The 13,798-nt window shown below is 40.5% G+C and overlaps 1 protein-coding gene and 1 long non-coding RNA gene across 11 annotated transcripts in view; one reads left to right on the top strand and one right to left on the bottom strand.

Moving 5' to 3' along the window:
- Window positions 1–9,263, top strand: part of LOC119478996 (formin-like protein 1) — a 66,074-nt gene extending 56,811 nt beyond the window's left edge. For 4 of the 10 annotated variants that reach the window (XM_037754132.1, XM_037754131.1, XM_037754139.1 and 1 more), the window contains 14 exons: window positions 66–167; window positions 325–568; window positions 795–1,067; window positions 1,636–1,760; window positions 1,904–2,106; window positions 2,194–2,428; window positions 3,102–3,170; window positions 3,976–4,056; window positions 4,154–4,283; window positions 4,723–4,886; window positions 5,031–5,132; window positions 5,689–5,775; window positions 6,805–6,919; window positions 7,132–7,721. In XM_037754132.1, the coding sequence (XP_037610060.1) occupies window positions 66–167; window positions 325–568; window positions 795–1,067; window positions 1,636–1,760; window positions 1,904–2,106; window positions 2,194–2,428; window positions 3,102–3,170; window positions 3,976–4,056; window positions 4,154–4,283; window positions 4,723–4,886; window positions 5,031–5,132; window positions 5,689–5,775; window positions 6,805–6,919; window positions 7,132–7,289 (2,088 nt within the window). In that variant the 3' untranslated portion in view covers window positions 7,290–7,721. Of the gene's footprint in view, window positions 1–65; window positions 168–324; window positions 569–794; window positions 1,068–1,635; window positions 1,761–1,903; window positions 2,107–2,193; window positions 2,429–3,101; window positions 3,171–3,975; window positions 4,057–4,153; window positions 4,284–4,722; window positions 4,887–5,030; window positions 5,133–5,688; window positions 5,776–6,804; window positions 6,920–7,131; window positions 7,722–8,549 lie in introns of those variants that run through there. The other 6 variants (XM_037754140.1, XM_037754138.1, XM_037754135.1 and 3 more) reach the window with 4 other exon arrangements.
- Window positions 4,170–6,924, bottom strand: LOC119479042. Its single transcript, XR_005204590.1, has 3 exons — window positions 6,789–6,924; window positions 4,705–4,913; window positions 4,170–4,325 (listed from the first exon to the last, which is right to left on the bottom strand). It is a non-coding gene; the product is annotated as an uncharacterized LOC119479042 (long non-coding RNA).
- Window positions 9,264–13,798: the final 4,535 nt, after the last annotated feature.

Below are 13,798 nucleotides of genomic sequence, written 5' to 3'. Positions count from 1 at the left end.
CACACACACACACACACACACAGCATGAATGAAGATAATCATAATGTATACATTTATTATCACAGTTGAGCTCCAGGCTTGAGGAGAGTGAGAGGGAGGCCGTGGAGAAAGTGTCAGAAATGGAGAAGAAGCTCATTCAGACCACAAAAGAAGTGGAGCTCCTGAAGGTACAGTACTCCGTTCTCCTCTTTATACTTTATTTTCTTTAAGGTTAAATTTATGTGGAGTAGAAACGAAGGTTGAACAGTATTACTGTGCCCTGATAGTGTGAGTATCGTATGAATGTTCCTGATAGTGTGAGTATTGTATTACTGCGTATTGTAGGAGAGTCTTCGTGAGTCCTGCTCCCAGGTGAGCCTCCTGCAGCAGCGAGAACGAGAGAGAGAGCTGGAACGTGAGCGGGAGAGAGAGAGAGAGCGAGACAAGGATCGGTCCACCGAGGCCCTGAGGGAGCTGGAGGTCAAAGTTCAGGCTCTGGTGGAGCAGGGCCTGGTCCGGATGGAGCGCTCCACCTCTGGACACCTGGACGTCCAGGTCGTCCCCGTCATCCAGCATGTGATGGAGAAAGGTCAGAGCTTTTGATCTTGTCACAAAGTTTCCAATAATTCTTTCAGAACTTTGTCTGTTTTTTTCTATAATCAGCACCAAATGACGTCGTTCTTTACAGGAAATAATTATGAAGTTATGGGAAAATAACGGGCCCATAAAGCATTATCTTGATGTTTTATGACTGTATTTTATAAATGTACAGAGACGAGAGATAAACAATAACAGTCTGGTTGTTCCCCTGACTACAGCTAAAGAAGAATCAGATTCAGGTAAAGACCACAAGGCCTCCCCCCCTTCCTCAGACCCTCAACCTCCCGTCTCTGACAGTCCTCTGCAGTCGGCGACAGTACAAGCTCCTCCACCTCCACCTCCTCCTCCTCCTCCACCTCCACCTCCAGGCTCAACTGGAACTCCTCCTCCTCCTCCACCTCCACCACCACCAGCGGCTCCACCACCCCTGCTGCCTCCTGGAGGTGGTACGACCCAGCCATCAGGGGAAGTGACTGATGGGAGCTCAGGTGAGTCCACAATCGGAGCAGGGGGAAGTGAGCAGGCTAAGGAAGCAGGCATTTATTTTGGCTACTTTTATGTTATGTTTATGTAAAATAAATGAATATTTACATAAATGAGTCGACAAATAAATATGCCATTAAATGTAGCAAAAATATAAAAAATAAATATAGCCATTAATTAATTGATATTTCTGTTTTAATTTGCTTCTTTATTTATTTATCTTCATATTAATTACCTTATATATTTACTCTTATCTTTAATTTTCCCTTTTATTTATCTATGTATTTATTTTTAGTAAATTTTGAATTTATATATTTATTTTGCATTTAATTTTTTTTTTATTATTATTCATTTATTTTTGGACTTATATTTTATTTATCTCTTATTTTTTATTTTTTATTTATTTTTAAATGTACATATGTATTTATGCTTTTATGCATTTATTTATTTATGCACGATTTCCCCATTGCAATTCCCCTTTATTTATTTCCCCAAACATATTTATTTCTGTTTTCTTTTCTTTATACATTTCTTTATGTATTTGTATTAAAAGTTTTTAATTCTTTCCGCCAGGTTATAAAAAGAGGAAGCCAATTCAAACCAAATACCGCCTGCCGCTGTTGAACTGGCAGGCCCTCAAATCCAACCAGGTGGCAGGAACCATCTTCAACGAGCTGGATGACGAGCACGTCTTAGAGGTTTGACCACTTCATGTTCTGTCTTTGTCCCGGTGTTTCCACTACTACGTACTGAACACACTGAACTTCTTATATGTCCAGTTTGTTCCTCACAGTCAAGCCATTCTCTAAATGTATTTATATTTCTTGTTAATCTTTCTTAGGAGCTCAACATGGCGACTTTCGAGGAGCAGTTCAAGACGAAGGCCCAGTCCACCGCTGTAGAGCTGGGGACCCTCAAGATGAAACTGGCCCACAAGACCCCCAGTAAAGTGTCTCTAATGGAGCCCAACAGGGCCAAAAACCTGGCCATCACGCTGCGCAAGGAAGGAATGGCTGCATCGGATATCTGCTGTGCGATTGAGACGTATGTTACCTAAATCATGTGACTATAAAACAGCATCATACTGGTTTTATTATTATTATCAGTTGCATCCCTGCCGTCCCCTCACAGGTACAACCAGAGAGCTCTGAGCCTGGACTTCCTGGAGCTCCTGGAGCGTTTCATCCCCACCGAGTACGAAATGAAGCTCATCCACAACTACGAGTGTGAGGGCAGGCCCCTGGACGAGCTCAGCGAGGAGGACCGCTTCATGGTGCGCTTCAGCAAGATCCCGCGGCTTTCCCAGCGCATCAGCACCCTCACCTTCCTGGGCAATTTCCCCGAGAGCGTCCAGCTAATACAGCCGGTGAGTTCACAAAGTCCCACGATAATAGATTGATTGAGGGAAAATATAACGCCCATTACTTATTATTGAGAACATAAGTTTTAGACAGGAACGTTTTTATTTATTCTTTATTTGTATCCCCATTAGCTTCCACAAAGTGGTCACTTGTCTTCCTCCCATTAAAATCACAGATTATCAATAAAGCAAGAAAAGGCAAAAAGAGTCAAATATAAACATCAGAAAAATAATAATACAACAATAGGAGCAAAAACAAAAGTGTCACAAATACACAACAACAAAATAAACCAATCAAAAAGTACAGTAACACTTTAACATTTCATTTAGAAGAATTAGGGAATTTGACTATAAAAAATTATGCTGCACTTTGATCAGTTTCATTCTTTATACATTTAAACAGACGAGGCTAAATGTAAATTAATAATAATGCTAAACGTTATTTATATTAAAAAAAATCGATTCGTGTAAGAATTTGAATTAAAATAATAATAATAAAAATAAATATATATATATATTATTATTTTTTTATTATTGTTATTTTAATTCATATTATATATATATTATATATTAGGTTTTAATATATATTATATATATATAATATATATACATATATATATATAGGTTGTTGTATATATTTGGTTGACAAATAAATAATAATTTCAACTCTTTCTGGCAGCAACTGGACGCCATCATCGCCGCCTCGATGTCGATCAAATCCTCCAGCAAGCTGAAGAAAATCCTCGAGGTAAGAACAGAACAAAGTTAATGATAAGTAATGTTTTACATTTCTGACTGCACCTTATGTGACTCTGACTCTTCAATACGTCTCTGTGGGATATGGAGTCGTTTGTGGAGATGAATTACAGTTGCATGTTAATTGCAAATAACTCTTTCACTAGGAATTGATTCTATATTATTGTTAAGAGGTCAGTTTAGTAATAATTGCATTCAATTTCAAGTTCCTGCATTCATTCTTTTATTTTGTGCCTTGTTTTGATATTCATTGATTTAAAGCTATGTACTGTTTTAACAGTGATAAACATGAAAGTACAAGATCAGTTCCTATCTAAATAATATCTGTTATTGTTGCTCATGTATAGGACGCGGTGGTGTAATAATGTTTGCTGCAAACCTAAATTACAAACATTTTGTCTCATAAAAGATACATATATGCACATTTATTAATGTTCTCCCCGAAAAGAAAATGTTTTATTTGTTGTGTGATTTAGATTGGACTGAAGACCATTTTATGATTTATTGCTGATGATTTAAAGGCTACACTTTTTGTAAAATGTCCCTCCATTCTAGTGACTTTCTCTGGTTGAATAGTTTGAAAATTTGTGTGTTTTAGGAAGGTTTGGGAGACAAAAGATTCAGAAGTTTTTAATTTAAAACATAATGTTTTATGTAAGAAGTTTGGTTCTTTTCTGATGAGGGTTGTTTCACCACTTCAACAGTATTTTGGTGTCTTATGTGCTCTATGTGCACGGCACAAACAAATCCACTTCTTGTTCCTCGTCATTGTTTCTGACTGTGTTTCTGATGTAAAGATCATTTTAGCGTTTGGAAACTACATGAACAGCAGCAAGCGAGGGGCGGCGTACGGCTTCCGCCTGCAGAGTTTAGATCTGGTGAGTCAAAAGTCTGTTAAACTCTAGTAATCTTCTCTAGTCATTTAAGAATCTTTTGAACAACTGATAATTATTGTTTTCTGCTCACTATCCAAAGCTGCTGGACACCAAATCTACAGACCGAAAGCAGACGTTGCTGCACTTCATCGTCAGCATCATCCAGGAGAAATACCCCGAGGTCCGGTCCTTCTACGCTGAGCTGCACTTCCTGGACAAGGCGGCGCTGGGTGAGCACGTGAATAGAGGCCAGATTGGACTTCGCCCTTTCTCTGTAGATTTAGCAACAAATTTAGACCATCGGGGAAATTGGCTGAGAAAATTGCAATCTGGCATCTCTAAAGACAGAAGACAGAACGTAACACATATATTTCATTCCTTTAAATGATTTTTAACAAAATATTCTTTAGTTGAAACTGAATCTGTGGTCGTAAATTCAATCCCACACTAATCCCACTTGTGCAGATATGAATGTGTCATGTTAATGAGGAGTAATGACAGTAGGAAGACGACTTTATTCATGTTTCCTTTGTGCAGGTTATCTCTCCTCTCACCCCGACACCACAGTGTGACCCTCTTACATCAGCCTGAATACCATATAATCTAATTACCGTCCTATCGGCTCTGATAAGGATGTGAAACTGAACTCACGCTCTTTGTCTCTTGTAGTTTCTCTGGACAGCATCCTGCAGGATGTGCGTGCTCTGGAGAGAGGCATGGAGGTGACCAGGAGGGAGTTCTCCGTAGAAAAAGACAATCCTGTGCTGCAGACGTTCCTCAGCAGCAACGCGGAGCTGCTCCACTCGCTCATAGCGGACGGAAAAACCGCCCAGGTCAGCTTTAATTACCCTAAAATACACCTTTATCACATGTTACAGGTTATGTTTGACTTCTAGAAGACTATTTCTAGTATTCACACCCATTTTATTTGAGCGGTATTGGAGCTAAAGATTGCTTGTTTTGTCTCTGTGTTCCAGGACGTGTACGACTCTGCTGTGGAGTACTTTGGAGAAAACTCTAAAACGATTCCGCCCTCCGTGTTCTTCCCTGTCTTTGTCAGGTTCATCAAAGCGTACAAGGTCAGATAACACTCATCTTATTGATTCCTGGCATGAATGAACCGAGCTGCTTCACTGATAATGAAAACCAGCTATTACTGTAAACGTACAGCCCAATCAGTGAGCTGATGTCACGCTTATTATTTAACCTTCAGATGCAGATTAGTAGATAACAGAGCCGTCAAAGTTAATGTGTTAACACAACTTGTGATTTTTACTTAACCTCTTAAAAGGCTCAGGTTTAAAGCTAGAATGAAGATACTGGTATCATATGAAACTAGAAAAAGCTAAAGAATCCATCGGTACCAACCATGTCATGCTAGCTTGTCGGGATAAACGCTAAATTTTGGCGAGGACAAACTGTCATGTTCATTTTCAAAGGGGTCCCTTGACCTCTGACCTCCAGATATGTGAATGAAAATGGGTTGTATTGGTAAAAATCTCCCTTTAAGGTACATTTTGAACAAATAAAAAATGTGCAATTAATCATAGACAATCATGCAATTAATAGCGATTAAATATTGTAATGGATTGACAGCCCTACTAGATACTATTAAAATACTTTTTCCTCTGACAGCAAGCGGACCGGGACAACGAGCAGAGGAAGAAACACGTCCTGAACTGTGAAGCTCCATCAACTCCTCCTAAACCTGAAGTCAATAAGGTAACGTCTTAGTTTCCTCTCACAATAAAGATCAGTTATAATATTGTAGTCATCGCGAGACGCTTTATATGTAAAGCAGGTCGTACACCATATTTTAGAGACCCAAAAAGCGCACTGAAAGAGAGAGAACGAGCGAGAGAGAACAAGAACGAGAGAGAGAACGAACGAGAGAGCGAACGAGAGAGAGAGAGAGAGAGAATGAGCGAGAGAACTAGAGAGAGAGAGAGACAGAGGGAACGAGCAAGAGAACGAGAGAGACAGAGGGAACGAGAACGAGAGAGAACGAGAAAGAGAGAGACAGACAGAGGGAACGAGCGAAAGAACGAACGAGAGAGAACGAGAGAGAGAACGAGAACGAGAGAGAGAGCGAGAGAGAGACAGAGAGAGCGCGAACGAGAAGGAGAGAGAGAAAGAGACAGAGGGAAACGAGCGAAAGAACTAGAGAGAAAGAGAGACAGAGGGAACGAACGAGAGAGAGAGAGAGAGGGAACGAGCGAGAGAACGAACGAGAGAGAGCAAAAGAATGAACGAGAGAGAACGAGAGAGAGAACAAGAACGAGAGAGAGAACGAGAACGAGAGAGAGAACAAGAGAGAGAGCGAGAGAGAGACAGAGAGAGCGCGAACGAGAGGGAGAGATAGAGAGACAGAGGGAACGAGTGAGACAGAGGGAACGAGCGAGATAACAAGAGAGAGAGAACTGAAGCCGTTTTCAAAGCCACCAGTCTCCATTGACAAGAACAGTCATTTTACCTCGCAGAATACAGGAGTTGCTGGTCCAGCGCTGCATCGATCGGTTAGTTTGATTGTGTGTTATTGTGAACTAACCGATGGAGGCAGCGCTGGACCAGCAGCTCCTGTGATCTGCAACGTAAAATGCCGTTTTTTGTGAATGGAGTCTGGTGGCTTTGAAGAGAGCATAGATGGATATAACTAGTGTTATCCTTTAAAAGATACCCATCTGACATCAGTACTATCATTGGCTGTAGGACAAGAGGAGAGTAAAGATACTGACATGTTGGATGTTTCAGGTCTGTGTGACGTCCAGAATGCCACAGATGGATCTGATAGCAGAGCTGAAGAAGAGACAGGTGTCTCCTCTGGTGAGGGAGGGGAAGGACGGAGCCATCGAGGACATCATCACAGGTACACCCGGAGACACAGACACTGTTTGTTAAACCATGACTGTGTTTTCCTCTGGTTCTCTGACTTAAAGGAACAGTTCAACTAGAGTTGGGCCGGTGTAAACATTTCCTCCTGTTTAGTCTTTTAGGAAACTCAATTCTTCACTCTTTTCTTTCTTTTAAGGCTTACCTCTCCTTTCTTTTCCCTCCTTGTTGTTTCTCTGGTGTCTCCAGCTCTTAAGTCCGTCCCCTTCACGGCTCGCTCTGCCAAACGCTCCTCTCGTCTCTTCTGCGACTCCGTCTTCAGCGACGAGGTGACTTCTTTAAATCCCTCGCTGCTCTGTTGTCTCTCTTCCACTCTGCCGACCGTGAAACTGTCACTGCACCTTTAACATATTCAACATGTACATCTGTATGTTTTACAAGGAAAGCCCATATCTGTGTTGCTCTAAAATTACTTTTTGTGATATAATTTTTCTCAACATATCACTATTTTATTCTCTTAATACTCCGTAAATGGGTAAATAGCATTAATCTGAAATATATATTGTACTAAAGTATCCTTCAGGTTTGGGTTTACATTTTTATATTATACCATGGTCTGGGTGAATACTTGATTCTTGATTATGGACAATTACTAAGTAGTTCAACGTACGTAATGTTATTGACTGGGAATTGTTTTTTGTTTAACATACTGTACTGTCAAATTATATTTATTGTTTTTCAACCTCACGCAATGTTCTAGACTAGAAGTTGTAGTTTTTGTTGCCTAAACCTAAAGAAACATGTTTCATTCAGTTTCACATGTTAGAACGTGTTGCTTTTAAAGGGACTGATTGTAACTTTTTAAGCGTATAAATGTACCGGGTCGGGACACATGCGCGTTCGCATATGCGCACTCGCGTGTGGCCGCTGCCTCTCCTCCTCTGCCTGCATGCCTTCACTCAGACAGCGCGCGCGTTCTCGCGTACTCGCTCCACCTCTAGACGTGAACGCGCGCTCACTCCACACTGCAGGAGAGTTAGTTTAGCTCTGAGAATATCTAGTGAATGCACAGTGGACGTTTGTGCAGAAATAACAGCTGCAGCTCCTTCAGACCAACAGAGGTTTCCCGTGTCTTGTGAAGTGACGGGGCTCCTCAGCGAGTAACGTTATCGTCTCGTTACCGACCGGGTGCCGGTGTCTCCCTGTTCTCTCTGGCTGCGGGCGGAGAGAGCAGGGACACTCGCTGCAGAGCCCCGCTGCATCAGCCTGCGCTGAGGCAGGAAAAGCCAACACTAGGATCAGATCTAAATCATGTTCATGGAGAGACCTTCGTCTGGTCAGCTAACATTACTGCCAAGCAGCTGAAATATAGAGTGATATTGTGGTTTTAGCTGACGTGTGTAGCCTCACTGTGTTGAGCGATGCTCGTTCATGTCTATTTAGAGCGAGCACAAGCACGACGCTGACTTTCGTTGATTTCACGGCCACAGGTGTCGCTGTTAACAAGCATTTCTGAAAGTTACAAATAGTCCCTTTAAGTTAATTACTTCTTCCACCACTGGACATGATTAAGATTATCTAGACTAGAGGTTAATATGAAAAGATAAATGTGTTGTCACCCGTCTTGCCTCAGGTTGTTCCTCAGTGTGTTTGTTCTTCGTCCTCAGATTTAAGGAATCAGCCGTACAGACGGACGGACGCCGGCCGACACAGCGCCAAGTGGAAGGCAGGACAATCGCTCCACGTGTCCTCGGACATCTCCCTCTGAAAAACACAGCAACGCTTCAACTATAAAAGCACAAACAGATCAGATGTTTAACTCACCATCTTACTCTCTCATGCATGTTTAAGAATGCAAAGGTGTAAACGCATGTTGAAGGTCAAACTCTGTTACAGCGAGGCATCTTTCTGACTAAAGTAAAAACTTGGATGATTGTAGAACGTTCTGTGATTTGAATAATCAAAAGTTAAAGAGGGTGAATATTAGCTGCACTTGATGATAATGACAATTGATGTCACATGAGCTCATTAAGACAATTACATGGAAGCATTGAGCTGATCTGTAACAACAAGAGCTTCATTACTGCTTCTCAGCTAAAAGTGCATCTTCAAAAGGCATTAAAGACTATCTTTGACAGACGGACCCCTCGTAAATAATTTTGATAGTTTTCTTAAAAAAAAAAAAAATGCCCTAGACATGATTTTTTAATTGGTTTTATTTTAAATGGAATCTTAATCACCGTCGTCCGTCTTGCAGGAGGTCTCAAAGATTTAGGCTGAAGATTTGTAATATATTTAAATTATTTTAATACTGAAGTGTAAGAATGAGTAACTTCTACTTTGCTTCTGCATTTCAACAAATAAAGCATTTTATACTGTTATTGATTTAGTGTCTTTATTTGCACGGCAGAGTACATCAGTACATCAGACCGGAGTCAGCTCTAATGACCACGCGAGTTTGCTTTTTGAAAGGTGGAGTCTGTGAATAATCTTAAATTGTAGTAATCCATGTTTTACACAGATAGATGTTGAATGGATCCGTTCAATTGCAAACCGCCAAACTTTATCTGAAATAACCGCTCCGAAGTCTTTACCCCATTGTTCCCTGAGATGGTTCAGTGAAGGCGATGCCACCCTTTGAATTTCACTGTACAGTCTAGATATCAGACCACGTTCAAGAGGATCCAAATCTAAAAATTCCTCAATCCAAACATTTGTCGGGCGAGATGGGAAGGAAACAAAAAGCTTTCTGACTAGACTGCGCACTTGCAAATACCTGAAAAAATGAGATTTAGGTATGTCATGTTCTCTAACAATGTGCTCAAAAGACATAAAGTTATTATTTTGAAAAAGATCCCTTATACATCGTAGCCCCTTCCTGAACCATAACTGGAATGCAGAGTCTATTAATGAAGGTGGAAATAGCCCGTTAGATACGATAGGTAGCAAAGTGAGCGCCTGTTTATGTTTAAAATGTGACCTAAACTGGGACCATATTTTCAGTGAGCCATTTACAATGGGGTTGACTGTCTGCCTTTTTTTGCTGAGAGGTAGTGGTGCACAAAGCATTGATGGTAAGGATACTGGATTGCAAACAAATTGTTCCATCTCAGCCCATAATAGTCCTGTGCCCTCATAGAAACTTGATACCCAGTGAATAACTTTATGAATGTTGGAAGCCCAGTAATAATGCAGAAAATTTGGCAGTGCCAGTCCCCCCGCATCTTTCGGTCTCTCTAGATATGCTTTTCTAATTCTAGGAATGTTTTTGTTCCAAATAAAGGAAGATATGTATTTATCCAAACTCTTAAAAAAAGATTTTGCAATAAACACAGGAACATTCTGAAACAGGAAGAGAAGTCTAGGTAGAATGGTCATCTTGACGGAATTTACCCTACCCGCTAGGGAAATGGGTAGTAATGACCATTGGTTTAAGTCTTGTTTGGCTTTCTCTAATGCTGGCAACATATTACATTTGAACAAGTCCTTATATTTACGTGTCACCGAAACACCCAAGTATGTGAATTTGTCTCTAGCTACTTTGAATGGGAACCGGTCAAAATCGAACTGCTGTACATGATCATTTATCGGAAATATTATACTTTTGGAAAGATTTATTTTATAACCTGATATTTTCCCAAATTTGGATATAATGTCCAGGGCTTTAGGGATTGATGTCTCGGGTTCGGAGATATAAAGAATAAGATCATCCGCATATAATGATACTTTATGGGTGTGGCCACCCCTGTTTATCCCCATCAAGTTTACCTCTTGTCTTATTGCTAAGGCTAAGGGCTCTATGGCTATATTAAACAAGAGTGGGGACAACGGACAGCCCTGTCTAGTACCTCTGTAAAGAGGAAAATAGTCTGATATAATCTTGTTAGTTCGGATACACGCTTTTGGAGAGGTATATATGACCCTGATCCAAGAGCAGAAAGTGGGACCAAAACCAAACTTTTTCAAAACTGCAAAGAGATATTCATATTCAATGCGATCAAAAGCTTTGTGGGCGTCGAGGGAGATTAGCACCTCTGGTAAGGGCGGTCCATTAGGGGAGTAGAGTATGTTAAAGAGTCTACGTAAATTACCAGAAAGTTGTCACCCGGAGATAAACCCTGACTGGTCGGGATGAATTATAGAGTGAATGACGGAGTCAAGTCGTGATGCAAGGGCTTTAGTTAAGATCTTATAGTCGTTTGAGAGCAAACTTATAGGCCGATATGAGTCACATTTCAAACGATCCTTGTCTTTTTTATGTAAAACTGAAATTATGGCTTATGTCATGGTGGGTGGTAATAACTTCTTTTCAAGTACTTCTGCAAACACATCTCTCAAAATGGGGACCAGTTTAAGTGCAAATTTTTTATAAAAATCAATGGGAAACCCATCAGGTCCGGGGGCTTTTCCACTTTTCATTCCTATAATTGCAAGCTCAATTTCCCTAGCTGATATAGGCTGTTCAAGATTTTTTTTTTCCTTTTCACTAATTGGAGATAATTCTAGATTGTTAAGAAAAGTTTCTGTCTCTGCTCCACCACAAGACTCTGACGTATATAAATCCACATAACATTTCTTAAATTGATTATTAATATCCAATTGATTCGTGGTTATACCATGAGGGGTTTCTATCTCTGCTATATATCCAGCTTCAGTAGCTTGTCTTAACTGGTGGCTGAGTAATTTACTGGCTCTCTCTCCATATTCGTATTCCCTCTGCCTGGATTTTAGATACAGCTCCTCTTCTGACCCTGTAGTTAATATATCAAGTTCTGTTTGTAATGCCACTCGTTCCATGTAGAGGTTGGTATGGGGATTCTGAGAGTGTTCTCTATCTACAGCATTTATTCTGGAGATGAGTTGATTGGTCCTTTCCACTCTTTTTTTATTCACATTAGCGTTATATGAAATTATCTGGCCCCGTAAAAAGGCCTTCATTGCCTCCCAGAGGGTGTGTTTACTTATGTCTGGTGTCTGATTAGTCTCAAGGAAGAAGTCTATTTGCTTTGACATAAAAGACTCAAACTCTTTATCTGCCAGTAGCCTAGGGTTGAGCCTCCATACACGTCTTGATGGTATATTATCTGTGAAATTAAGTTTCATGGAGACAGGGCTGTGGTCAGAAATAACTATGCCTGTGTAATCGCAAGATTTTAGCAAGGGCAACATTCTCTTGTCTATGAAAATGAAATCGATTCTAGAGTATGTCTGGTGTGCTGTAGAAAAAAAAGAATATTGCCTGGATGTTGGGTTCTTGTATTTCCATGCATCTACCATTCCATAAGTTTGTAAAAAATCATTTACACATCGGGCTGATCTGCTCAGCGTCCCAGATAGAGATTTTGATCGGTCTAAAACTGGATGTAATACACAGTTTAAATCTCCACCTAGTATAAGCTGATGACTATTCGGGTCTGGGAGACATGCAAAGAGGTCACTGAAGAATTTCACGTTGTCCCAGTTGGGGGCGTATACATTTACCAACACTACAGGTAAATTGAACAGCTTCCCCTGTACAATCACAAATCTCCCATCCTTGTCTGTAATTACTTTTGACTCTTCAAACACAACATCTCTATGTATAAGGACGGCTGTACCTCGACTCTTTGCTGTAAATTTTGAATGGAAAATTTTGGAAAAGCCACCTCTGAGTAGTTTATTGTGGTCTTTTGGGAGGAGATGAGTTTCTTGTAAGTAAACTATCTCCGCTTTCTGTTTGGTGATGTGGGAAAATATTTTACTTCGTTTAATCGGATGGTTAAGACCACGACAGTTCCAACTCATCACAACAGTGTTATCTCTATCCACCATTCCTTGCTCTTTTCAAGTGTATCGCATTGTGGGCTCCCTGAAGTGTTGGGGTGGGATACAAACATACCATAAAACAATAATAATGATAATAACAACAACATACATATAACATTAGGCTGGCCTCCAAACGGGAGGCTGCCAGTAGCCTACCTACAGCTACAACTCCTAACCTACTTCCCAAGCAACTCCTCCAACAGGCTTGAGCTTCAACCAAAACTATCATTGAAAATATTATTTCAAAAGTGAATTTCTCTTTAACAAAGTTACTCTTATTATCCCGTAAACAGTCCCTTTAAGTAGCCTTTCCAAAATGTAAAACATAAGCAGTAATGGGGCTTTCACCAAATTATCATCATTTTGGAGTACAAAACTCCCTAGCCAGGTATCCCATCCATCACCTCACCTTAACTGTGGGTGGTATATCAAATAAAACAAAAATAACCAGACTTATGATAGGATTATGCTTCTCACACTATTTTAAACATGCCAAAACCTCAATTAAACAAACATAAGTGAGAAGGTTGAATAACAGCCTACCTTCATCTTTGAGTAGAAAACTTTCAAAACCCCCCAAAAATGAATAAATAAACAACAAGAAAAGAACAACAGGCTACTGTCCAAGCTGTCCGTCCATGTTAGACTAGCTGTGTCCCTCTCTCGTCGCCTCAGTGTATGGCCATTTACATTACTCAAACGTAGTTCACTGTTATATAATGGCCAACATGTAGTACACCAACATCCATTCATTTTATGACTTTAGCTTCCCCTTCACAAACTCCATGGCTACCGTGCTCTCCTTGAAGCTCCGTCAGATCCCCTCCGTGGTCGTGATTCTCAACTCCGCTGGGTAGCCGTAGCGTACTCCGTCGAGACGCCGCAGCGCACCTCGTTAAAGGCAGCCCGTTGTTTGGTGATCTTCTGGGTGTAGTCGGGTTGGATGCGTATTCTGTCACCATCTGGAGCAGGAGTGCACACACTTTTTCAGCATGCCAGCTACTTATAAAATGACCAAGTCAAAATGATCTACCTACTATAAAAATGCAAAACATATATTTATTTATAAATATATTGAGTATTCTTTATATGTACAATATATGTTGGTGTA

This window comes from Sebastes umbrosus, chromosome 20, assembly GCF_015220745.1.
Source record: "Sebastes umbrosus isolate fSebUmb1 chromosome 20, fSebUmb1.pri, whole genome shotgun sequence".
NCBI lineage: Eukaryota > Metazoa > Chordata > Actinopteri > Perciformes > Sebastidae > Sebastes > Sebastes umbrosus.
Note: the sequence above shows the minus strand (reverse complement) of the source record. Positions and strands in the feature narration are given on the sequence as shown.